This window comes from Triturus cristatus, chromosome 3_1 (assembly GCF_964204655.1).
Source record: "Triturus cristatus chromosome 3_1, aTriCri1.1, whole genome shotgun sequence".
NCBI classification, from domain to species: Eukaryota; Metazoa; Chordata; class Amphibia; order Caudata; family Salamandridae; genus Triturus; species Triturus cristatus.
Window position 1 is genome coordinate 622,155,888 of NC_140583.1, and position 25,862 is coordinate 622,181,749.

The 25,862-nt window shown below is 44.3% G+C and overlaps 1 protein-coding gene across 1 annotated transcript in view; it reads right to left on the reverse strand.

Moving 5' to 3' along the window:
• The window catches only part of CILP (cartilage intermediate layer protein), a 141,464-nt gene that overhangs the window by 6,665 nt on the left and 108,937 nt on the right, over positions 1–25,862 (reverse strand). Inside the window, exons 6-7 of the mRNA XM_085644580.1 lie at positions 21,677–21,991; positions 237–345 (exon numbers count right to left, since the gene is read on the reverse strand). Of these exons, the coding sequence (XP_085500706.1) occupies positions 237–345; positions 21,677–21,991 (424 nt within the window). The remainder of the gene's footprint in view (positions 1–236; positions 346–21,676; positions 21,992–25,862) is intronic.

The following is a 25,862-nucleotide window of genomic DNA, read 5'->3' on the forward strand; positions in this document are numbered from 1 at the left end:
TTTTATATGCAAGCTTGGCTTTTCATTCTTCATAGGATGTAGCCCCTTCTGTCTTCCTGAGGCTGTTTTCCTATTGGCAATGTCCCGATATCCCCCCACAAGATGCTCTGCCTGTGAGAAACATTCCCAGCTTATTAGTGCAAGATTTAGGGCGAAAATACCTGACCAAAAACAAACTTGGTCCTTGTCTCTAAGTCGGTCAGTGAAGTTTCGAGAACCTGAGAGTGCCTCCTTACCAGAGATATTGTTGAGGTGTTGGCTGCCCCATGGCACCGCAGCACAAGGTGACACTCTCGCCTTCTCTCCGTGCCTTGTCTTCTGGGTTCTCCACTACATACGGCTTCTCTGTAGAAGGCAATAATCGTTTAGCATTTGGTGGCTCAAAGAGGTGTAAACAACTCATCACAGCATTGTCTGCAACTGTTTAAATCTTCATTAGGAAATCTTGGCTCCTTCTTTATGAACTCTCCTGCGTGTTAGTCTACACAGTTATTGGTCAAGCAGTCATGATTGACACAATCAAAGATCACTTAAAAGAAAACCTATTTTCTTTCCATTTTTTTTCCATGTTTAAATATAATTTAAAAAAATATTTATAGAGACAGGAATGGTTTTCTGTAAAATCATATGAAGTGTAAACAGGGAGCCCTAATTAAGATTTAGCTATTCAGAAACACAGGATATGATAGTAAAAAAATAACAGTTTTCTCAGAGGGTTAAAAAGAAAGCAGCTGAAAATTAAAAGTCTATCAAATGTATTTAGGAGTTTGAAAAATATTGAGACCATAAATTACAAGTGTTAACACATTTTTGGATGAAAGAAACAAGTCTGATTAAAACAGTAATATGCAGTCATAGATGGGTAGTACTCCGAAAAGCTTATAATGTTAAATTAATTCATATCATCTACAGAAAACAAAACAAAAACACTACATTTTCAAGTCATAAAATGGTCCAAAATATAAGTCAGAATATATTTGTACTTCCTATCACCAGAGATGAAACTAAGGTGGGTAAACGAAAGGTTCAATCAGAGCGTATTGCTGCCCTTGGAATGAGTTTGTAGAGGCTCATCTTGAGGATGGACAGAAATAAATGGTCACCCTGACATATGCAGATAAAACCTGCCCTAATTCCTGGCAAGGATACAACTGACTCATCACAGGATCATCACGTCGCCAATGCAATGCATCTGCAGTGCTGGCTTAAAAAATATAACAAGTGAGAGAAGGGAAATTATTTGGCTTTCAAATTGGGAAGATTGTGGATCATTAAAAATGCAAACAGTTACAGTGGTCCAGCTTTTAATGAAGGAACTCCTACATCTCGACATGCCCGGAGACAAATGATAACAAAACTTTTTTATATAGTGCAACCTTCATCCGGTAAAGACTATCATGTCACTTAGAAGAAACCACAGTTTAAGCCAGAACTAGATAGCAAAGAGTAACTGAGTCTTGTGACTCTCAGGAACGGTACGAAGCCACAGGTAAGTTGAAGGAAGTTTATTTCTGTTGAGAGACCTCCTGCAAACCAGAGCGCAGCCCACTTCACAGCCAGCCTTGAACAACTGACTCACGTGGAACACTTCCCCTACACCAAGCCTCCAGAACTCAGACTGCTGTACACACTTCACATTCCCAATCCTCACCCTGTATCCAGCAAACCCCCAGATACAGGATTACAACACATCTCCCCCTTTACAACAAACACAAATATAACAAACAAAACAACAACAACAAAAATAGCACAGGAGCAAAAGCACTGCTTTTAATTAAACACAATGTACCCATATTATTAAACAAAATCCCTCAAATACATAAGTGGGTTGCGAAATCAGGTATTCCTCCGTGCAGCATGGCCTACACGCCTCGAAACTTAAACCCCGGCATCACCGGTGCTCAATAAGGGAGAACAACTTGTTTCCCCTTGAGAAAAGCTTGGGTCATCATCACCCATGAGCATGAACGCGCTGCCCCCTTGCTCCTTTCCACCACAACACTAACCACCTCTCTGATACAAAGCTACACGTCTATTATTCCAATTTTCCCCATTTTCCAACAACACAGAGAAGCGGCGCACTTCCTTGATTCTAAATCGGTCTTTGAACTTGGACAACCCACCTCCTCGCTGAGTACACTGAGCTTTGACCCAGTCTCCAGCCTCGAGACGCATATTATACAAATTCGTGCTGTTAACCCCAGTGCTGCTCTTCACATCAGCAGCAAGCCACATCCTATCCTTCATCCAAGGTGGTAATAGTTTAGAGCCTGCAACCCTTCCTCTCATCAACTCAAAAGGGGATTTCTGAATTGCTTCATGAATACTTGTAAGATATGCAGAGTCCAGCACCATACTACTGACACCATGGCCTGTATCAGAGTTTTTACTGATACGCTTCGTACCAAAGCTCTATGTAAAACCCCACACGGTTTCTGTATTAACATACCTCTGTCTCGTTTCCTCAATGTGGAACTGACCATCTCTCTCTACAATAACAGCAATATCCTTATTCAAGCCTCTGACTTGTATTTGAATCGGTTTGACAGTATTTTTTAAAAGATAAAAAATTCACTTAATAACCCCAATCCTGCCAATTTAGGTAATCCCAATCTCCCCATTACGGGAGCACCTTCCGTGCCCTCCCTTCCTGTCTCCCCTCCAAACATCCTGAGCATCAACCCTAAACTTACCAGGCCAAAACATATTAGTCTCCCCATTAATACAGAACCACCTGCTACCTCACACTCGGTGAGCGCCCCTTCCACCTCCTTCTCTCATGTTGATCCATTCTGATACCGCCCGCAACACGATTGAGTGTAACATTCCCAATACCAACCTTGACACTACATGCTTCCCATCTCCTAGTTCCAGTAACTCTAATCTGACTGCGTCTCCTAGTACCAGTAACTCTAATCTGATTACTTCACCTTCCCTGCACACAACTTTAAACCCCAGCACCCTTCCTTTGAACCCTTAACGTCCTCCCTCCTCCTCTACCTCTACACCTATTGCACAGGATACTACCTCAGGCCCCCCCTTTCCTTTGAACCCTCCTCGACCTTCTGCATCTTCTATCTCTACATCCATTGCACAGGATACTACCATAGGGCCCCCCCACTTGCATCCTCAAAGGTTTTCTCCTCAACCTCCTAATCAGATCCCTGACACCATCTATGCCAATCCCCCCCACCAATTGATCCCATAACTGAGCTCAAGCAGGAGTCCATCTCCCTGTGCAAGCGCTGTGAGGAGAAGGGGCCTCACCCTTCATCTTATTCTGGGCAGGTACCTGACTGTGACAGCCTTTGCCGGATTGAGGAAAAACTGGCTGAACTGAAGCTGGACCTCCTTACTGTAAAGGATAACCTCCAGACCCTCCTACGCTGCTCATTGAAGAATGAGAAGTTGTGAAAACCCTATCCTCCCCCAGGGACTGAACTTCCTATGCCTCCAGCAACTACTTTAAGTGGTGGAATGGAAAGGTTCTCTGATACTTACTCTAGTAACCCACGCTGGCCCTCTCTAACTCTTCCCAACCTCCATTCTAGACCACTTAGATTCCAACCTCAGATGTCTGATTATGACAAGCTCGCACTGTTACTATCATATGTTGACTATGCAGTCTCTCCTAGCATCCTACCCACTATCACATCTGATCCGGATAGAGAACCTAGCGTTAACTTTAGATCCATGAATAAGAACAACTTACTTCAGGTCACCACGTCGTACCTAGTGGAAGCAACTACAAACACTCATATCAAATCAATGCTTCTCAACTGCAGATCAACAGTGAAACACGCAGCGGATATCTCCAAACTCTTCATATCACAAGAATTAGACCTCCTGATTCTTACGGAAACGTGGATTAATGACTCCTCTTCCCCAATACTTGACATCTTAATTCCTCCTGACTATGACATAATCAGATGCGATAGAAATATTAAATCTGGGGGGGGGGGTGGCATTGCCTGCATCATCGTTCTAGCCTCGTATTGAAGCAGACTCATAAGGATCTGATGTCCTCCTGTGAGCTCCTAGTTACTGAAATTTGGAACAAGGGCAAGATTGTTTGTGTGCTTCACTCGATCCATCACTCCCCTGGGGATAACTTGCGTTTCGTAGAGCAATTGATTGAATCCATCTCTACCAGCTCGGCCCTCCACCCTAACCATATCTTCCTCGGTGACTTCAACCTTCACTGGAATGACACAAATGATCCACTAGTTTGCTCTGTTAAGGCTTTCCTCTCCGACATAAACTATATACAGGCCTGCAACGGACCCACCCACTACAAGGGCGCTACCCTTGACCTTATCATAGCTGGAGATCACATAATTCAACTGGATGACATTGTACCATGTGATTGGTCGGATCATCACCAAATCTCCTTTCACATTCAGGAAAAGGTATTGCTCAGACAAGGTCAACCGCTCAAAAACAAGCAACTGACTCGTAATCTGAGAGACATTCACATCTCTAACCTTTCCAACTTGAGCAAGAATCTGCTGGAACCTCCCCCTAACATGAATAATTTGGAAGAGTTGACGGATCATTACATCAACGCTGTGTCAAATATTCTCGACTCTGCCGCCCCGAAGCAACTCAAAAGGATTCCTCGCAAACAATCCAAACCTTGGTTCAATGGCGCCCTTAATGATGAACGTCTCCAACTGAGGCTCTCTGACAGACGTTGGAGAAATGCCCCCTCCACCTCTAGTCTCAAGCAGTTAAGGAAGATGAGAAGCTCTTATAACAAACCTGTTTGCATTGCTAATTCAGATCATTTCAGGGATCAGTTTGACAGCGCTAAAAACTGACCCAAGAAACTGTTTGATATCATCAAACAACAGGCATATACCAATCCTATTCCAGCAACCAATACCTCTGGACCCAGTGAGGAGGACTTCTCAGTGCACTTTTCTGAAAAGTCGAGGAGTACTGATCCGGCGCTTCAACGTGCCGCTGCTAACCTGTTGTCTATGAGCGCCTTAGGTTCGGCAGTACCTGCGGCAGTGTGTGCTCTGCTATACCCCACAGAAAACACTCCCAAAAACAATTCCTGCTGGAATACCTTCTTGCTCCCGGATTTGGAGGAGTTGTCACATTCTTTGGCATCTCTTAAAGCATCCAACCATTTCAGTGATACACTTCCCGCTAAGTTGCTCAAAGACCTCAACGTGGCCATTCTGCCTCTCTAGGCCAGGATCATCCAACAATCTCTCTTACAGGAGAGGATTCCCAACTGCCTTAAAATGGGGCAAGTCACACCCATCCCCAAGAAGCCTAATGCAGACCTAACGGATCCCAATAACTTCCGGCCGATCACCAGCATCATGTCTTTAGCAAAATTGCTCGAGTAATGCGTTCACACACAGCTCTGAGACCACATCGAGAAATTTCAGCTCCTAAACCGACATCAGTCAGGCTTTAGATCAGGTCATAGTACAGAAACAGCTCTAACTCATCATTGTTGATGACGCCTTGAGAGCTCTTGACCAAGTTGCGCCTTGACTTCTAATTCTTCTGGACTTGTCCTCTGCTTTTGACACAATCAAACATGATAATTTGATTGACCTTCTTCAAAATAGGAGGGGTTATCTGGCCCTGTCTTAAATTTGTTCGCCTATTTTCTGCATAACCAAACACAAAGAATCAAAGTCAACCAATCTTTGGCTGCCAGCACCACGGTCTCTACTGGGGTACCTCAAGGATCTACACTCTCGCCCACGCTCTTCAATCTCTTCATGGAACCTCTTACTGCTATTCTGAATGGTTCTAACGTTCAGTACCATATATACGCGGATGACACTCAACTGTATTTGAAGATTTCCTCTCCAGATGACATTAAAACTCTTAATGGGGTGCTTCAAAAAACACAACAATGGCTAACGCATAACCATCTGTTACTAAATACCCTCAAAACAGAATTTTTCCTGATTACCCCCCGTAACCATGCGGCCTCTGCGCAAAACTGGATCAAGAAAATCTCAGCACTCAACTGCACCCCGCATATGGTGGACGTTTGTTCTTTAGGTGTCACCCTGGACAAATTCTTAAACATGCAAGGTCACATCTGTGCCACCATTAAGAGTGCCACTCATCACCTCAACAATCTTAGGAAAATCAAACCTTACCTACCTCCTGAGGACATCCAGTCAGAAGTCCAATCCCTAGTTATCTAACTCGTGGAATATGGCTTGGTGACCCTAGCTGGGCTTCGTAAATCTAGGTTAGCTCCACTAAGAGCTACTCTGAACGCTTCTGCCAGACTAATCACAGGCTCCAGAAAGCATGATCATATTACACCTGACTTAATTCAACTTAACTGGCTTCCCATTGAAGCAAGGATCCACTTCAAGATAGCCTGTCTGACACATAAAGCTATACACTTCAATAGCCCTGTTTACCTGGCAAAAAAACGTGAGCGCTCTGGTTCCAGTTGAAACTTAAGAAGCTCCAATGCCCTACTACTGAAACCACCTAAATTCAACAAAAAAAGAACGTACAATCGCACCTTCTCAGGGCTGGCTCCAAGAATTTGGAATGCCCTTCTGATGGACATCAGAGCCAATCCCTCGACTGCTTCATTAAAAAAACAGGTCAAATGGCTACTTTTGGACGAACTTCAACAGCAATAGCCTCTATGTAATTTGTTAGACACTTCCTTCTGTTGCTTGACAATCATTTTTACTTTGTGTGTTGAAATGTATGCTTGACAATAATTTTTACTTTGTGTTTTGAAATGTATTTGTCTTTCTTTTGACTTGGTGCGCTGCTAAAACTGCACGGCCCCGTCTAGTAGGGCTTTTACCTGTTTGATCTTGTGCTACCTCGTCTTCCTCCAGCGCCCACAGTTACTTTTATGTTTCAGGTTCCTCTTATGTTGCCTTATTGTATTGTACTCATACTGTTTCTTCATGTCAACGTTAGTTTCTTTTTGTACAGCGCTCGGATGCCCATCTGCGTCTTGTTCGCGCTTTATAAAACTTTTCAAATAAATAATAATGGCCCCCGCAGCAGCCATTTAAATAGAGCCCTTGACCAATCTATTCGCTCTCGCCACAATGCTATTTCCTTGTGGGTTGTAAAAGGATGTGCGATTATGCACAATCCCTCAAGACTCCAAAAAGACACGCATCTCTGCAGACCAACTGATTACCATTGTCTGTCATGATGACAGAAGGTACACCCTCCTCCTGAAAAATCTCCTTCAATGCTTGATTATTGGCTCTAGTGGTAATCCCCTTAAAATCTCAACATAAACCACTTAGAGTAGACATCTACCACTAACATGGCATTCCTCATGTCATGTCTTAACTCATGTATCGGTCCAATAAAGTCCAGGCTCAAAGTGTGCCAAAGACTACCAGGAACAATTATGTGTCTCATGACTGATTTAACACCCACCTTGAGTCTTTTGTTCTCCTTCCTTGCACACCACACATTCATCAACCCACCTATCCACCTGTTCATCCATGCCAGGCCACCACCAACTCTCATGCAACCTCATCTTGATTTTAGACTGTCCCAGATGCCCTTCATGAGCCATGGATATCAACGTGGAACAAAGACCCCTGGGCAGTACAAACGTCTTCCCTCTCATCAATACCACATCATCACTAAACAACAATTCATCAATAATTTTCAAGTAAGGTATCACATGCATCGATATTATGCTTTCTGTCCTTCCACCAAGTTTCAACAATCTCTTGACCTTACCAAGCACTGGACCCACAGCTGTATCCTACAACCATTCTGATTTGGTGACAGCATGTAAGGTATCCAACTCCAAGACAACAGGCACAGTGGCAACAGTCCCCTCCTTCTCTTGAGATGAGACAGCTGGACCATCCACCACTCTCCAATCCAAGGACAATCCCGACAGTCAGCTGAGATGTGCTCCACCACATAGCAAAATTCTTGGAGCCTAGCTGCCGATCTAGCCTACCTTGCAGAACTGTTACTTACCTCGCCTGCCTGCAGAACCTTGATCAAAGGCTTATGGTCCATGAATATGAGAAATGTAGTACCCTAAAGATAGGTCCTAAAATGCTCCACTCCCCAAGGTGCAGGGAGCGCCTCATGCTCAATAACAGAATAGTTCATTTCAGAGGTGTTCAGCATGTGGGAAGCAAAGGCCACCATCCTCTCAACCCTGGCATGTACCTGTGACAGAACTGCCCCAATTCCAGAGGCGCTTGCATCAACTGTAAAAAATGACTTCAAGTTCGTATTGAAAGGAATTAGAATCGCTGCATTACAAATCTCTTTTTTGATGAACTCAAAACATTGTTGTTACTCCACCCCCAATCATACGCAACCCCTTTCTTCAATAATGCTCTTGTATACACTGTTTTGTCTGAGAACCCTTCAAAAACGTAGCATAGTACTCAATGAGGCCCAAGAATGACCGCAACATGTCTTTGTCTGTGGTAGACAAAGCCATCTCAATCGCCTTCAGTAGATTATCCTTAGGCTGAACTCCTTCCACAGTGATGTAGCATCCCAAATAATCCACTTCTTCGACAAAGAATTTACACTTGTCTTGACGTAGGGCTAAACCAGCATCCTTCAATGTATGCCTGCCTGCCTGAGCGCAAAGGTATGTTGCTGCACGGTGTTTCCAAAGATCAAAATGTCGTCTTGAAACTATAAGGCGTATTTCATGGCTTTAAATACCTCCTTCATCATCATTTGAAACATGCTGGCAGCAGAGCACAGGCCAAAGGTCATACGTGTAAAAGTTCTCTGCATAGTAATGAATGCATAGTAAAGTGACTTGGCATCCTCATACATCTTGATCTGATGATAGGCAATCTTCAGATCAAGTATGGAGAACTACCTGCCACCACCCAGGGCAAACACCAACTCATTTATATTAGGCAGGGGAAAAGTGTCTAGAGACGGTGATGGACTGCTCGTGCCACTCTGAAAGGGGAACACAGGAGCTGGTGGGGCCTTGAAGCGATGAGGTGACCTGGAAGACACCACATGGTGTCCAATCATCCACTATGAAAAGCATGGCTAAAGATAAAACATCCCACATGGCTGAACATGATACAATTGACAAATTTATACAGCCTGGGTGTGCAGCGGGAGGAGACAAGACTGAGAACACTGCAGCTGTTTCAGACTATGTTGTCATCTTTGCTGCCATAAATCAATCTAGAGAAAAACGAGAAGCCAAAATAGGCATGGTCGGCAGCAATGGGATGCTTTTATGACAAGATCTCCAGAACACAGTGGGAAGAATCACTGAGGCAGAAACCAGAATCTCCAAGACAAAAGTTTCAGTTTGCACCCTGCAACAAAGGGTAGCAAAACTTACATCGACTACCAGTAAAGTCACTGCCAGTGTAGAGGACATTGAGGGACAGGTGAGGAGGAACAATTTGCGTTTTGTGGGATTCCATGAGAAACTCCTAGACCATTGACTCAAATCCTTTATGCCGCAAGAAGCCTTGTTCCTTGGTTTCTCAATAAAGAGAGCACACAGGGACCTAGCTACTAAACCTCCTGCTGGAGTTATCACCCAAATCGTCGGCAACTATTTGGACAGGGATGCTACACTGAAATGCTCTCGGACCCACGGCCCGATACAGTATGATTTCTGCTCCATAATGACCTTTCCTGACTACACAATATTGGTCCAACAGCAAAGGAAAAACTTCTGAGCGGCCACCAAAAAATAACTATGAGACCCTAACATAAGGATCAATCACTAGAGGGTAGCTGTTCCTAAAAAGAGCGGACCAGTGCGGTCGCAGGGAGGACAAGTGACAGGAACTCTGTTGAGGAGTGTAGGTTAGAAAATATTAAAGAGTGGACTTCCTCCTTGTTAATGTAATGCCCTCACACACCCAATCAGGTGTCCTGCTCATCAAGTTAAGGTTCATTGTTGAATGTGCCTCCATAGCTCTAAAAGAGAACTTCTTTGCTTTCCACAATCAAATCTACCATCACGTACAAGGGACCAGCATGGGGAGCCCTTTTGCTCCTAATCTGGCCTACCTCTACATGGCATCTTTTAAGAGCAAATACATTCTACTTGAAAGCCACCCATTTCAGAACAACATACTGATACATCGATGATGTCCTGGTTTTCTGGAGTGGTAACACAGACCAATGTGCATCTTTCTGCAAATGGGTCAACACCCTCAACCCTTTCTTGAAATTCACCAGCACATGGTCTGAGAGCACCATCCCCTTTCTTGACTTGTCTATTTCTATTCGAGATGGACAAATCTTCACCACCAATTACAGGAAACCTACAGACATAAATAGCCTTCTGCTGTATGACAGCCACCACCTGAAAGCACTCAGAGATAATCTTCCAGTGGGCCAGTTCCTCCGCTTATGCAGGAACTGCAACACCACAGCCGAGTACGAAAGACAGGCAACCACCTTAAGATCCAACTTAGAGGATCGCCACTACCCACCAAAGGTGATTCATGACGCCTAGATGAGGGCCAAAAACAACCACGGAGAATGCCTGTTGGAGAGTAGGGGGAAAAGACACATGGACACCCATACATGTGTGACTACTTTTACCCCCTCTTCCAACAAAGTACAGAATGCCATTAAAAGGCATTGGAGGATCCTCCAGACGGGTGACTTCATACCAGGACCAAGTCCCCTTTTCGCCTTTAAACATACTCAGAATATGAGGAACCTTCTGGTGCACACCCGCCCACGTACTCAATATACCAAACAACCCACCCTCTGGGCCTTACCACCAGTTGAAGGTCATTACCCATGTGGGTCATGTTCAGTATGCCATCTCACCAATACGACTAAACATATAGACCTAGGATTGCAGAAGCCATTTCATCAGAAACGACACATGAACTGCAATACTAAAAACTGTGTGTATCTGATCACGTGGCCCTGCAATCTCCGCTATGTGGGCATGACCACCAGATCTGTCAAAGTTCGGATGAGTGAGCATCGCAGCACGATCCATTGCAAAAAAACGAATACGAGAATGCTGAATCATTTCTCTGAAGCACACCACACGCAAGACTGTCTTCATTGGACCGTCATCCACTCCAACCCCAATTGGTCAACGAGAACCCTGTTCTTACAGGAACAACATTGGGTTTTCCGTTTACGGTCCAATACACAAGGCCTTAACGATGATATACCATGGGCCGAATGTATCAGCTAGCCCAGCCTCCCCCCTGTAACTGCGCATATGGCAGACCCTTCTCACCTTACTAGTCGCAGTTGGTAGAGGCAGTGTTCAATAGCTAAATTGGCCTCTCCCTTGTCACTGAACACATGGTGGACTTGGCCCATCTCGATTGGCGCTATCGGTAGAGGTCGTGTTCCACACACTTTTTTACTAGCCATTCCAGTCCTGTCTAGTATCCGTCATTTTGGAGCCAACTGTAGTAACTCCATGTACTGACTACACAGACCAGTATTTGAACCAAAGGTTGGGTTCCTCTATTACTCTGATTAGCTTTTGCTGTTTTGTTAAGTCAGATTAAAAACCACTTCATTTCTCCCTTTTTCATACTATTAAGGCCTCTTTCTTTATGATGCACACACAACATGGCCACCATACTTTCTCTATACAATAGCCTTGACAAGCGCTAAATTCCATGTAACACCGCTTGACAGGCTACCTGCCTAATATGGCCACCAAAGTGTCTACATACGAGCGCTAACATTCGCTCTTTTCTCCTACATACACCCATCATGGTCGCCATACTATCCCCATACAAAAGCCACGACTCGTGCTATTTTAAACACCTACGTGCGTTACAATATGGCCGCACTCTGACCATACGCGTGCGCCACTTCACGCACTATTCCCCCACGTCACTCCGCTCCCAGAAGTTGATGTACAGGAAAATGGATGTGGTTGGTAGCAGTGTTCCTCCCTCCCACCGGCGATTGAGCAGTGAAGGACAGGTAACTAGCTTGCTTCACGGGAGGTCAATGTGAGTATTCTCTTACACCTAATAGGTGCCTGGTCTAGGTCATTTACAAAAAACCCACGACCACACAGTGATAACTTCTACGCTGTGTCCTTTTTAGGTTCACTTCTCTAAGTTGCGCTCCTAGCTGATAAAGCCTTCCCTTACCACTTATGGGGTATGGTCATTAATGTTTGTGTGTCTGTCTGTTTAGTGTGTATCACACTGGTGTCACGTACCCACCACAGCTGATACCGGCTCCCACTCCGCTGCGCTTGCCTTTTTTTATGAAACTTCGCCACTGACTCATTTACCATACCCGGGCACGTTTCCGTGTGTGAGGGCATGCTTTTAAAAATGCGATTCACTGCTTGCCACACCCACGATGGCATGGAGGAGCAGTATGCCGGATCACTTCACTGCCGGCTCTGGGCATTTGTACTGTGTATTCCTCATTTTAACTAAAACCACCCTCACACTGAGATGGTCAACTCAGCTATGTATGAGACCAGCCTTAACACGAACATAATATGATCTGAAAGACGTATGATCTGTATTTTGTTTCTGATGGACAAATGTAGTCGCTGTCTTTTTTCTATTCCTTCTTTTTCCCTCGTAGTTTGGATTTTGCAAATAAAAGTGGTCATATCCTTTTGGGTGCAGGGTCACCCCAACCACACCTGAATCTAGGTATCATTATAGGGTTACTGGGTGTCGCTGTCCCAGACCCTTTTTCTTCACTTTATACACTTTTGCACGGTCCTGAAGAAATGCCACTGGATCCACTAGGGACCACGAGCGGCGTGAAACATGTCGACCTGATACCATTATTTTATACCATCACTTGCACTACAAATTCTCAGAAGGAGAATACTCCCTATCCTGACCACCCTGTCAAGAGTATTCCTTTTGCCTCCAGTTTTTAACCAAATTACACGGACCCCAGAATAAAGTCTCTCCAGGGAACCAGTGTGATATTCTTAACCCACTAAGCAGCACACCCCACACACCCGCACTCACCACTGTGACGTTCCTCGAAAAGATCTCTGACAAAGAGCCCTCTCGCGGGGCCTGTGGGAGACTGCAGTGCCACCCTCACAAGGAGCAACGCCCGATGATGTAGCATGACACCCGCTTTGGTGTGTGAGGGCGCTTCATTAACAAGGAGGTATTCCCCCCTTAATATTTTCCAACCTACAATCCTTCTTGTGACCATACTGGTCCGCTCTTTTGAGGAACAGCTACCCTCTAGTGATTGATACGTAGAGTCTAGGGAGCACAGGTACTGGACTTCTAAATCCAATTTGCTCCCAGTCCCCCCTTCTTTTGTGTGTTTGAGACCTTAACATAAGGTTCATGCTCCTATACCCGGCCAAACTCGAGGTCATATACAAATCCCAGACACTTCTTTGAATTGAGTCTTTAACAGGACTGACAAAAGAATCCACATTAAGCCCACACCCCACTGGGATGGGGCGGCGTGAGCCTTGGTGTAAGGGGTTGCTGCACTTCTGCGGTCGACCCGGGAGGTGAACATGCAGCAGATACACGTCTCGCTTCACCTGGAGATTCTGATAGAGAAGACCCAGTGGATAATGGGACCACTATGATGATTAGGCAGATAAAATGGCAACTGACACAGAGAACCACCCGGCCTCAGAACAGACACAGACAAGATGAAGGTGGAAATAAGCTCCAAATAAATTCACCCTTTGGAGCTGAACAAGGTGGCGGCACACCCAGGAGATGAGGGTACACGTTTTACTCTCACACACCCTACTCGTTCTTCAAACTCGATTACTGCTTACTACCATGGTGACAGACTCACAATGTCACACAGATATGTATGCTGGCCAGCTGCTTGTAAGATCACTTACCAGTCAGACTCCACTTGCAATTGCGGCACCAGTGCCCCACACAGTGCTGATGCTATGGCCGCATGGTCCCAACAAGACATGCAGTACATGAAAGAAATAGGTCAATCCATTTCTTCCTATTTCGCTTCTAAGCGGGGATTGGTAAACTCCACGGGCACTCTTGAGGAGGCCTTTGAAAGCCACCCTCCTAGAGACACTTTTCAGTTATTCAACAGGGGAGAAGCAGCAATGGGTGCAATCCATTACCCTTTCAGAATCCTGCATTTCCTCCCTTAGGCAGAGAGCCAGCAAAGCTCATACCACCTGGCCTGAGGGGTACTGAAGTATGCCCAACAGCTTTACCAATGGGGGGACAAGCAAACTACTTCACCGGCTGTTCTGTAATGTGTCCCAGTTGGGCCCAGAGGGAAACACTGTCATTTTTAAATATACAAAGGTTTCTTCCTAAAGTTGCCTTCAATCTCACACAATGACCTTTGACACACATTTGCAACCATGACTGTGGGGATTAGTTTCTAGTAAACTATACTTGCTTACAAACCAACTTTGCATGAACACTATCATGATATCTTGACACAACATGTACAAGGTTAATTCATACATTGTGCAAAGGTGATTATTTGTTTCATACATAAGGTGACAGCTATCTTTAACACATAAACAATGGGGGCCTGACCAAGATCTCGGCACAAGGCAAGAATGCATTTTGTTATAAGTAAACATCAATTTCCGGGTGTTGGTAGAGGGGCACATTGCTGTCATTCGCGAGGTTTCGATATGCTGATACTTCAGCCCAGCAGCCGGCTGATATCTCTGATGGGTGTTCAGCTAGTGAAAAAGATGGGAACCTACGTTCCTTCCCTTCAGATAACAGAGGTTGGATTACCCAGTACTGGGATTCTTGGCAGAACACACACACATGCCCTAAACGCTTAGGTTAGGGGACGCATTGGTGGAGTACGCCAGATTTTTATACTGGTTTATATCCTTGCATATATACATTGTTTTAACACTATGGTGGAACTTTTCATTCTGTTCACTGTCCTAATACTTCTAATAACTTTCATTTGGTTCTGTCTAGTGATCATTGCAGAACATATATTTTACACAAGGACAACGTTGGTTCAATAAATATTGAAAATGGCCCATTATTTATTCCTTGTAAATTTCTCTGACAGAAAGGGAGCATGAGTGACTGAGCAAAAGGGTTTTAGATCTGTTACCACAATTCCTGGGGGATGAGGGTTGTCATGTTCAGTGGTTACCAGAATCATTTCCTACGCACCTAGGGTTGAGGAGGCTTATGGTGGCACTGTGTGCTAGCTGGCCTATAGGACGACGAATCCTGAGGTGGTACATTGAATCAGTCTGGCACCATCCCAATGATTATGCTGTCCACAAACGCTCAGTTTCTAACGTAGAGTGGAAACTATATGACAGTGCTCAAACACTAATTACGTACATCATGGACCAAAATGGTTGGAAAATTATAGACCCCAGACTAATTGCCCAACAATTTGCAACGTACTACCAAAGGCTATTTTCCCAGAGAAACGTTGTGTTGACAGAACAGATAGAGGAGTTTATTTGCAACCTCCCCCACCCGTGTCTCTCGACGAGTGACTGGGCCTCCCTGGAGTGATCACAGGCCCTGAACCAACTTACTCCAGGGAAGACCCCCAAACCAAATGGCAGCACAGCCCAATTCTTTAAAAATGTATGTATAAACTGAAGGACCCTTTGGCCAACTTCCCCCAGACTACCGGAAAGCCGAAATAGTGGTCATCCCGAGCCCAGGCATGGGACAGGTGCTCGTTGTATCACCTTATATCATTGCTCAACTTACAGGTTTAAATAATTTCCAAATCATTAGCTGACTGGCTACTGAGGGTGATTCCCACACTGATACATCCTGACCAATCTGGTTTTATGCCCACAGAGTCACCAGGCACTATATTAGGCGGCCTCAGAATGCACTGGCTTGGGTGAAAAATCTGGAGAGACAAGCAGTGGTCTTCCTAGCCTACATGCAGAAGGCCTTTGATTTGGTATGCTGGACATATCTATTTGCCTTCCTGTGCCACCTAAACTTTGGGGTCAGGTTTATCACCTATGTCTCGCTACTATACACTGATCTCACAGCAGTGGTGAGTGTGGGGATTGATTTCTCAGAACCATTCATGATATAAAGGGGCACAAAATAGGGCTGCCCCCTGTCCCTTCTCCTATCTGCTATTGCTGTGGAACCATGCGCTGTGGCTCTGGATGGATGCCCAGGTACGGGGGTTCGAATGGGAAGAAGGAGTCTCAGAGAGAGTGGCATTATATGCAGATGATTTCCTGATCTTCCTTATGGACTCCGAGGTTACAGGTCCAAGAGCATTACAGATCCTTAAGTGTTTGGTCAGACTTCAGGCCTACACCTCAACGCGGCTAAGTCCTCGGTGTTCCCAGCTAACTCCTTGGGTAGGTGACGGACCATCAGGTGGTCCACCAGAAGTTCAAATACCTTGGAGTGTATGTCACTTTGGACACAGGGGTGGCTTGGAAAATGCAACACACAGCCACTCATGGAGAGGCTGGCCTCCGACATCAAAATGTGGTCCCCGCTGCCTTTGTCGCTACTAGGCTTGTCTGACATTTTTAAGATGGTATTCCTGCTGAGAATTATACATCAGCTACAGAACTAACCCAAGGGAGTTCTGCGCTCCCTCTTCGAGAAACTTAACTCCATGCTATGCTGCTTCCTGTGGAGCCAGGGATTACCCGTATAGCACAGGACAAATGCTTCCAATTTACATACTTAGGGGGCATTGCCACTGCAAACGTTGAAGACTACTAGGGGGAATCACATCTACTGATCATTAATGAGTGGTGGAGTGATACCCAAGGGCAACCCAGCATACGCCTTAAAGAAGTGGATCTTTAGGGGCATCCCATTCCATTTCCTCCTATATGGGCGGGGACGGCTTAGTACTCCCACCTGCGACAGCAGTGGTGGTAAAGCTGTGGAAGTCCAACCTGACGCAGATGCGGTGGGAGGGCAGACTCACGGAACATACACCATTGTGTGGAGGGACTTTGCTGTGACAGGTGGCAGTGCCTGGAGGGTTCCTGACAACGAGACCTTATAGGCATCACCACAATGGGGGACGCAATGGAGAGAACTACCCTTAAATCATTCCAAGCCCTACATACAGAATACACTTCACATGAACGCACTTTTTCCGATACGTTTAGCTCCAACATGCGCCATATATTACAGAGCAGGAGAAACGCCCTGAATTTAACCCGCCAGAGGGCAAACTACTTATGGGTAAGTTGGGAAACTATAAACTGACAACCCCATCAGCGTGCTATGCTGCCTGGGAGGTGGACGTGGGGAAACTCATGGACGAGAAGTGAAAAGAGGCCAGAAAGTCACCCCGTAGCTCAGCCATAGTGGCTAGACTCGGCCTGATACAAATAAAATACCTCCACAGAGTGTACCTCACCAGACAGAGGTTACAGGGTGAGGCTGATCACTTTTCCCTCCTGCCTCCGATGCCATACCTGTGAGGTGGACTTCCTACACATGGTCAGGGCTGTGACAGGCTGACACTGTTTTGGACCAAAGTCCCCTCTTGCCTCGACTCTGTCCTGGGCTGGAGGGTCCCAATAGACCCTAAAATGGTCCTGCTTCACACAAGAGAAGACCTTGACAGTATTAGATATGAGTCGGCGCGACTCCAGCTCGGGCTTTTAATCAATCACCAAAGGGGACATAGCCCAGCATTGGAAGGACATATGTCCCCCACCGGTTGTGGAGTGGAAAAAGTGCCTTGATCACTAGGAGTATGGTGAGATCTGTATATGTGGCCTGGGGCTGCCCTGGGAAATATGGTAGGATCTGGCAGACATGGGCGGTTTATCAGGGAATATGCTTGGCACCGATACGTTCCATGGCCGAGACACTAGAGGAAGAAATCAGGAACTATAAGAAACACCTGTGATACAGAGGACACTCATAGACCCCGGCCTAACAGGAGACACTCGGATGGGGAGGGATGGCCTAAGGGGTGGAGGCGGCATTGGGGAGGTTGGGGAAACAATGTCTGACCACTGTTGCTTCGTTATGCAATGTAATAAAAATACCTAAAGAGATGATGCAGATTGCTATCATACATCCAGTCAACATCAATAAAAATGTGTTAAAGAAAACATAGGCTCCACTGCAAAAGGCATGCAAGGGAATCAATATACTCCTAAAGACATCTTAAAGCATGTGAGATACTGCGATGTTGGATGCAGCGAGATAAAAAGCCCAGTGTAGTGAACTAATTCTGGTGACCCAGGTTGTTAAGAGTTTATGCACTGTTAGTCAATAGATGTTTAATCATCCATATTCTTTTGTTTAGGTTGAAGAGATCGACACTCATTCTCATTTCCATGCAACATCTAGGGCCAAAATGATCGGAACTAACTATTCAAGGGTTCATTCTCTCCTATGGCACCCATCACACACAACCTGTCTAGGTCCACCATCAACTAATGTCAGTTCTTCACTGGTACTCCTTCTAGCTATGACACTGACATCACCATACTTGAGAATTATCAAACGGCAGAACCCTCTCACCTTGCCTAACTACATGTTGAATACCTACCAGAAAAGCTTCTTTGCTTTCTCACTCGTAACTTTTAACTCTCAGAATTGACTAAGAACACTCAATTGTAAGCATCATTCGCAAAGCCTCTTGACGACTTCAGTGTAGATTTCTCCCTGTCCACGTGATATAAACCTTTCCACAAAATAACTCATTCTTGAACCCAGAATTTTCAACCTGCTGTATCACATGACCAATTCCACACTCACACTCCTCTCAGCCACCACAAGCACACTGTTCGTTCCCACAGCATTCTTCTTACCCATGCCCACACCATTGTATCAAATACATTACTCTACAGGACAAAGAATGCCAAAATATTTGGGGATGTGGTCCAATAGATATGTCTTCTGATCTCAACACCCAAAGATATAGGTTTCAATTCTATCCTCGGTACTTCCCCAAAAATCAGTGTGATTGAAGGCACATCACTTTAATCGGCTGTGCCCTGCATTTCAACTATGTGCAAAGTAAATATGTGCTGTGTACCATTACTTGCATTTTACTGTGAATGTATTGTGTTATTTGTGTACAATTATCTTAATTACCTCCGTATGTAGTGTTTAATGTCTTACCATACACTGCTTTGCTAACATAAACTTTATTTCTAAAATAAATCCTTTTTCACAATCGGAATGCCCACAGGGGAACCCCTCGCGCTTGGTTACATAATCAATCCTACTTTCCCCTTGCTGGGCAGTATTTGGCCCTTCATGCCTATTGTGTACACAACTCTTTGACCCACTCCAGGTTCAGGCTTGGAGCTCTCACATTCTCATATCTAACACATTTACAAGAAACACTCAATCCGTTCAGCAATATCCATGGCGAATTGAAGACTTGGATTCTCAACTGTCCACAATCATTCTTGTCGCTTAGAAATAAAGGCGAAGCATTGATTGATCCCTCGGGCAATTCTTCTTCCACATCTGTCAATGTGCACAGCACAAGCCAATCTTTCATCTCCTGAGTCACTTATATTCTAGAGAACAATTTGTGTCTTTTAAGAGTATTTGTGTTTTTTCTCAAATACTTTTTAAGTTTCAACAAATCTTCTCAATTTTGGCAGAGGCTGAAAAATTCTCAAACAATGAAAAAGTATGCCTTCTTTGTAATGATATGCAAACCTGTCCATGCTTGCCATCAGCATGTAAAGAATACATACAATTTAATTGCCTGCAATAATGCAAAACAGAGGATTATAGTTACTCAGGGTTTTCACTTGTTGTTCCTTTGAATCAACCATGGCGTTGTGATGAAACTACTCCGAGTGCTCCACTGGGCCTGATCCAGCCCTTGCTAAGAATTGGCACATGTTTCTTTTCTCTGCATATATTGTTGTTAGCTGCACCTTTCTGGTTACGCTGATGAAGGGTCATGTTGGACCCAACACCAGGATCGATAATATGCCAACACGGCCAGGGATACGTCCCTCCATCTATGGAAAATGTGACAGAAGGTGCTTACATTTTGCATTATTAGCTGCTAGACTAGAGCATCAGCCCATTGCACACGTGCCGCCCTTTGCAGCAGTCGTTGACTTACAAAGAGGACCACTGTAAACCATTATTATAAATATTGCTTGCGTTTCACTTAATAATGTGTATATATGTCTTTCATTGTATTAATAATGTTGAGCATGTTTCTTCAGGGCTCTGCACTACATAGTATTTGATGAAAGCAAGTTGTATCCATTCGTTCTGAGGACAAAAAACACATTTCTGAAGGGAACCTGCAGAAAAGCAGCCCTAGTCTTGAAAGTGCTGGGTTCCCTCAGAAGGACATGGATCTGCTCTCTCTCAATTGGAGCTCAGCACATATGATGGGAGATGAGCCAAGAAAAGTAGCATTTATTCATTTAAAAAAAAATAAAAAACCCTCATCAAATATTTTCTTTACTTGTAGCATATTCGACCACACAACCTCGTGATGCTTGTGGTTCATAGAAGAACTAACTGATGTTAGCCTTATGCAGAGGACAGCAGAAAGAATTTCTTAGAGAGCTGCAATCACAAACTGAGAACTTAATTTAGAGATTGATGGAAATGGAAAATCCTCTACATTCTGAAAAAAAACTCTAAATAAGGAGTGAGATAAACTGGATACATTTCTTCCAATTTTATATCCCTGTGAAGAGGAAATTTGGGGGCATATCAACAAGGGCTTTATCTATGCTTTTTTGGCTTTTAAAGACAAAAAAGCAGAGATAAAGCCCTTGTTGATATGCCCAGCCTGCTCAGGCCAATCCCCGCGATACTCTCATTTTACGAGAGCAGTGCAGGGATTGCACAGGGCGTCTGTGATTACTTCCCAGGGGCTGCTGGGACCAGGAAGACCAAGGCGTGACGTGGCCGGCAGGCAGCTTCAGGTAAGTCTCTTTAAATTATTATAAAATCTCCCCCCCTGCGTTCTCCCTCCTGCGCTCTCCCCCGTCTCCCCTTCACCTGCACCACCACTGTTTGTTTGTGGCAGCAGCCACTGAAAACCCAGTTATAGGCGCTCATCCAAATTACATGGTTTCAGGAATAAATCTGACCTTGACTGGAAAAAGTTGCAACTGATGCACGCATAAAGTGTATGTGATTTTCACAAGTATGTTTTTTACGCAGAAGCAAGTTGTGTTCAGGTAGAACAGCTTCCCCATACCCTGCGGAGATACTCCTCTGCTTGTCTTGTAACCATGCCCTTAGATGCTTTCAGATTCCTCATATGATAATCTCCACCTTTCCTGCATTTAACTCCAAACTGAATGAAGTCATGCTCCACTGGCATCAAGGGAAAAGGATCAATGCATATCTGTATGCCTTCAGTGGTAGTTGTATAGTGTGAAACTTGTCGGAGAACAGTGGAGTAAAGAACAGCACGCAGAGTCTAGGATATAATCCAAGATTCCTTGAAGTGTTACAGATTGTACATAGGATCCTAATGTGTAGGTTGATTGTGTTGTTTGAAGAGATTTGTTTTAAATTATTTTCTGAATTTCAGGAGCAAACATATAGACAGATAGTGCTGTGTATCATCTATTTATGCATGGCTCTGAGGCCCTGACTGCATATCAGCTGTAATAACGGGGCCAAAACATACTGAAAAGAATGAGAGATAATGGGAAAATATACTTTGAATTCTCGCACTATATGTATGGGCCTACACGTACTAACACACAGAGTGTTTCTGGTTAAAAATCAATGACCATTTGGAGTTATCACTTGTAAGAGATTCTTCAACTAACCTTCTCTTCGGAAATTCACCTTGGCAGAATATGTCTTGTTGCTGCTCTTGGGCATGGTGAAGGTAATAGTTGAATACTTTTCCTTCTTGATTTTCAATATAGTGTTTCCATCTGGGCAAAGACCAGGGATGCTGAACTTCCCCAGACTGTCCGACTCCGCCATATGCTTAAGTTGTTTGGCCTGTAGATAGAAAATGGCTCCCTCTGCTGGCGCCCCATCCGGAAGGTAGACCGCCCCGTTTAGCTGGTGCTCTTCACATAGGCAGGAATCACAATCGGCATTCAAGTGGCCCATTGTGCAGGTAAAGTTGCAAGCTGAAAGGGAAAGTCAGGTGTAATCAAAAGCATTCTGTAAAGCAGAGTTCATAAAACATCATACAGCATTACTTTCATGGACCTTGTGGGGTTTTCAGAGCCAAAGCTTCCATTGGTTGTATGTTATGATACCTTTAATTGGAGCTATTTGAGGAGCTGGTTTTGGCATCAGCTCACTGGGAAAAGGATGCAATCTAGAAGTTAAATTCTCATCTCTGATTTGATTCCTAATCCTCTCTTCCCCCCTTGACCAAGATATGTCACCCTAGGTAATCCCCTTCATCTACCCTGGCTTCTCTTGCCATTCCTGTAAGGACTTGGAGCATTTGGAAGAAAGGCTTTAAGGGATTAGTTTGGACCTCAATAGATTATTTTCTTCAAACAACATTTTATTGGTATGCAATGTTTCATTCAACTATATAAAGTCATGAAAACAAACGTATAGGGTGAGCATAAACACATCAGACAAGCAGCAGAGTTCCCAGATCTTTTGGTTGTTGTCACATTTCTTCTCCATGCACGTTTTAATTCAGTTTGTAATAATGCATGCACTTTCCCCACACTTTCTCAGATTTCTTCCGTCACCCACTTGCTTCTAATATTACTTCCGGTCCCCATACCCCAGTCCATATTTGCACACGATATCTAGAATTTCAGTACTTCATAGGTGTCCAACACTTTTGCCAGATCCGTGTGTGCTAATGTGAGCCCCAGGTTTCAAGAAGTATTCTGGTGGAGGTTTGTCACTGATATCCTCAGTATTACTCCTCTACGTTCCTTGGGTATTGATAACTCAGTGACCCCCTGGATAGCGACGCATACTGATTAGTAAAAGCTATCACGTTTAGGGCATAATCAAATAGTTTGGAATAGAGAACCCTAAATGTTGCATCTCTTCAGACATTTGTCGTCATTTGACAGACGCGTCTTGTAGAGGAAAGTGCGTGTCCAATATACCCTGTGTAGGATTTGAAATTGCGGAATGCGAAAACCAGACCGAATTATAATTTCCCTAGAATGCATAAACCCTTCTTTCCAATCGGAGGCTTCCACAGTGCCCATGTTCCTCTCCCATCACAGGGGAAGTGCTTATTACCTTCATTATCATTGCGCCTGGTAACAGTCATAAAGATTGTGGTTGCTCTGGCCCCAGACAACCCTCTTACACCTCAGTTCAATTTCAACCTTAGTTCTACTATTAGTTAAGACTTTGCCATATGGCCTCTCCTTCCTGGCTAGTTTCTGCCTGAGCCCAAGAAAAAGGATTTGCAATATTTATTCTTAAGTTCATTTTATACTGTATTTATGCAACACTGGTGGCATACCTGGCAATGCAGAGTCTTTTGCCGTCTCCGATCATAGGCTTGGCCATGGAGCTAGGTGTAGGCAGTGGGCTTCATGCAGTGTGAGAGTGCATCCATGTTAGAATCCCGGTCTCTGCGTGCCAATCAAATTAAGTGCACATGGAGATTAAAGCAAACAGCTAGGGGAGTCTAGTTTTAGTTAATTAGCACTCGTAAGACAGTTTGTTTTCTTCACCCTTTAAAACATGCCAAGAGCAGTAGCTCATAGGCTGCAGACTACCTTGCTGGCAATATTTTCTTCGTTTGTAAAAATTGGGGGGTTCCTGGGAAAGGCATCCAGAGGATGTCAGCCCCCAGGGTTCTTTCGGCGAGTGGCGATATTTATTTACTTTTAGTTACAGGTGCAATAAACAAGGAGGGAGCTGCCAGCCAGCTACCAGCAACTGTAATCTCAGTCTGGCGTTCCAGCCTTTACATTAAACTTTTCTTCCACAGTCTACTTTTTTCTCTCAACAAATAATCAGCCTCCTTCACTACTTTCTTGTAATTTCACACATTTCCATCACTCAACAATACTGTGTAGGGATACACTTTCTTTACCTGTAAGAAATCTGAAAATGTTGCCAAACCTTTGTCCTTCCGTTCTCTCTTCACGCACACCCATTCTCCTACCACAGAGTTTTGACTGATACCTGTCAATACACCCAACAAACCATCAGCAGAACTCCTCTTTTCCACTCTCTTGGATATCACATATCTTGCTTTCCTTCCTCGCATAACTTCAAAAAGTTATTTCCCCCTGTACTGTTAGGTGTGGTGCGGTACTACCACATCAATTTCCTTACAGCGCACTTTCACTAATTACCTTGACAACGCCAATTGTAAACCCTCCTTGAGAGTTCTGTTTCAACCCTCAACAAAACCATTACTCTGGGGGTAATACACCGATGATCTTACGTGTTACACACCCTTGATTTTTTTAAAGTCCCTCATTTCATGGGAGACAAACTGTACCCCATTGCCAGTAACCACGCATTCTGGTATTCACTCCTTGTCTCATAACTTTTTCAAAAACCCTAGAACATCTCTCGTGGTCACTTGATCAATAAATTTGACTTTTTGTCATCTTGAAAACTAGTCGATGACGACTAACGCATACTTGGGACATGTCCTGAGCACTCTATAAGGGCCAGAGATATCCAACTCAATCTTTTTCCATGGGGCATCTATCTTGTCACTCTCCACAGGCAGGTAATCCACCATTCTTTGGGATTTATCGCTCCAGGCACACTGCACACATTCACTAACTGAGCTCTCCACATCTTTATCTAACCAATACCACCAATATTTCATTCTTATTCTACTCTTGGTAGCACTCATGCCAGTGTGACTGTGGTAAATAATTTTCCTTTACCGGGACTGAATTTGATACAGAAACATAATAAAATAGCTCAATAAAATGAGAGGCAGAATCCGTGGTATTAGAGGTTCGGAATGGGCTTTATTCCAAATAATCGATTATAATCGGATGCTTCAAGTTCCATCACCCCGGAGGTTCAGGAAGTGAAGTACATACATTATTGACATGAAATGACTTTTATAGTACATATATTACTATGAAGCGAATGCAATAGGCGTAACAATTGATAAGGAAAATGACGAGTTGTCTGCGTAACAAAAAATGGGTGGAACAAGGAGTAAAAAGGAACATAATTGGTTGTGATGTCACCTATAGGTGGATCTATAAGATAATACTTGGCATAGAGGCGCGCGCAGCAGTATGACGTGTAATTGACGTGTAACTAGGGGGTGAAGGGGACTTGACATTTAGCTCTACATGTGGAGACAAGAAGTCTGAGGGGTCAAGTCAACCTAATCCCAAATCATATCTAACATCCTATGTTTAAAGAACTATGTTATCCATAAAGAAGGACTCTCGGACAGAATCTATTCTATACTGACTGTGCGTGCGTGTACAAGCGTCTAGGTGTCTACACTAAATGCGAGGGCAGGAATCTTCCATAGTAACAGGACTATGAATTACTTGCATGAGGGCAGAGAAGCCGGGCCCTTTGCTTGGTAACTGGAAGAATGTTTACTTAAACTACTAGGCAGGAATGCATCGGCTGAGGGGGAAGCAGATAACTCGAAGGTGAAATACAGTTCTTGGCAGAGAATAGGCTGATGTCAGACTTCGTGAGCCGCGCAGAGAATGAGACAAAGTTCATGGTCACAGAGGCAGGCTCAGACTGGAGCTTTCAGAGGCAGAAGGCAAGAAGAGTTTTGATGACAGAATCAGGGCCTACTTGCCTGGACTGTAAAATGGCATAAGTGAACCATATAAAGCCGGTGGCCTTTTGTACTTAGGAATGGAATATCCGGCCTATTCATGGCGGATCTGACAGAGGACATGTTGACGGTGGACGCACATGTATTTGCGTCTTCATAACTGGAACTGGAGGGAACATACATGTACTTGTGACATGCACATAGAACCGTTGGGGTCCAAGATAGGGGACATAACTGACCAGAAAAATCCATATTTCCACATTCCCTCCTTGTCCCCT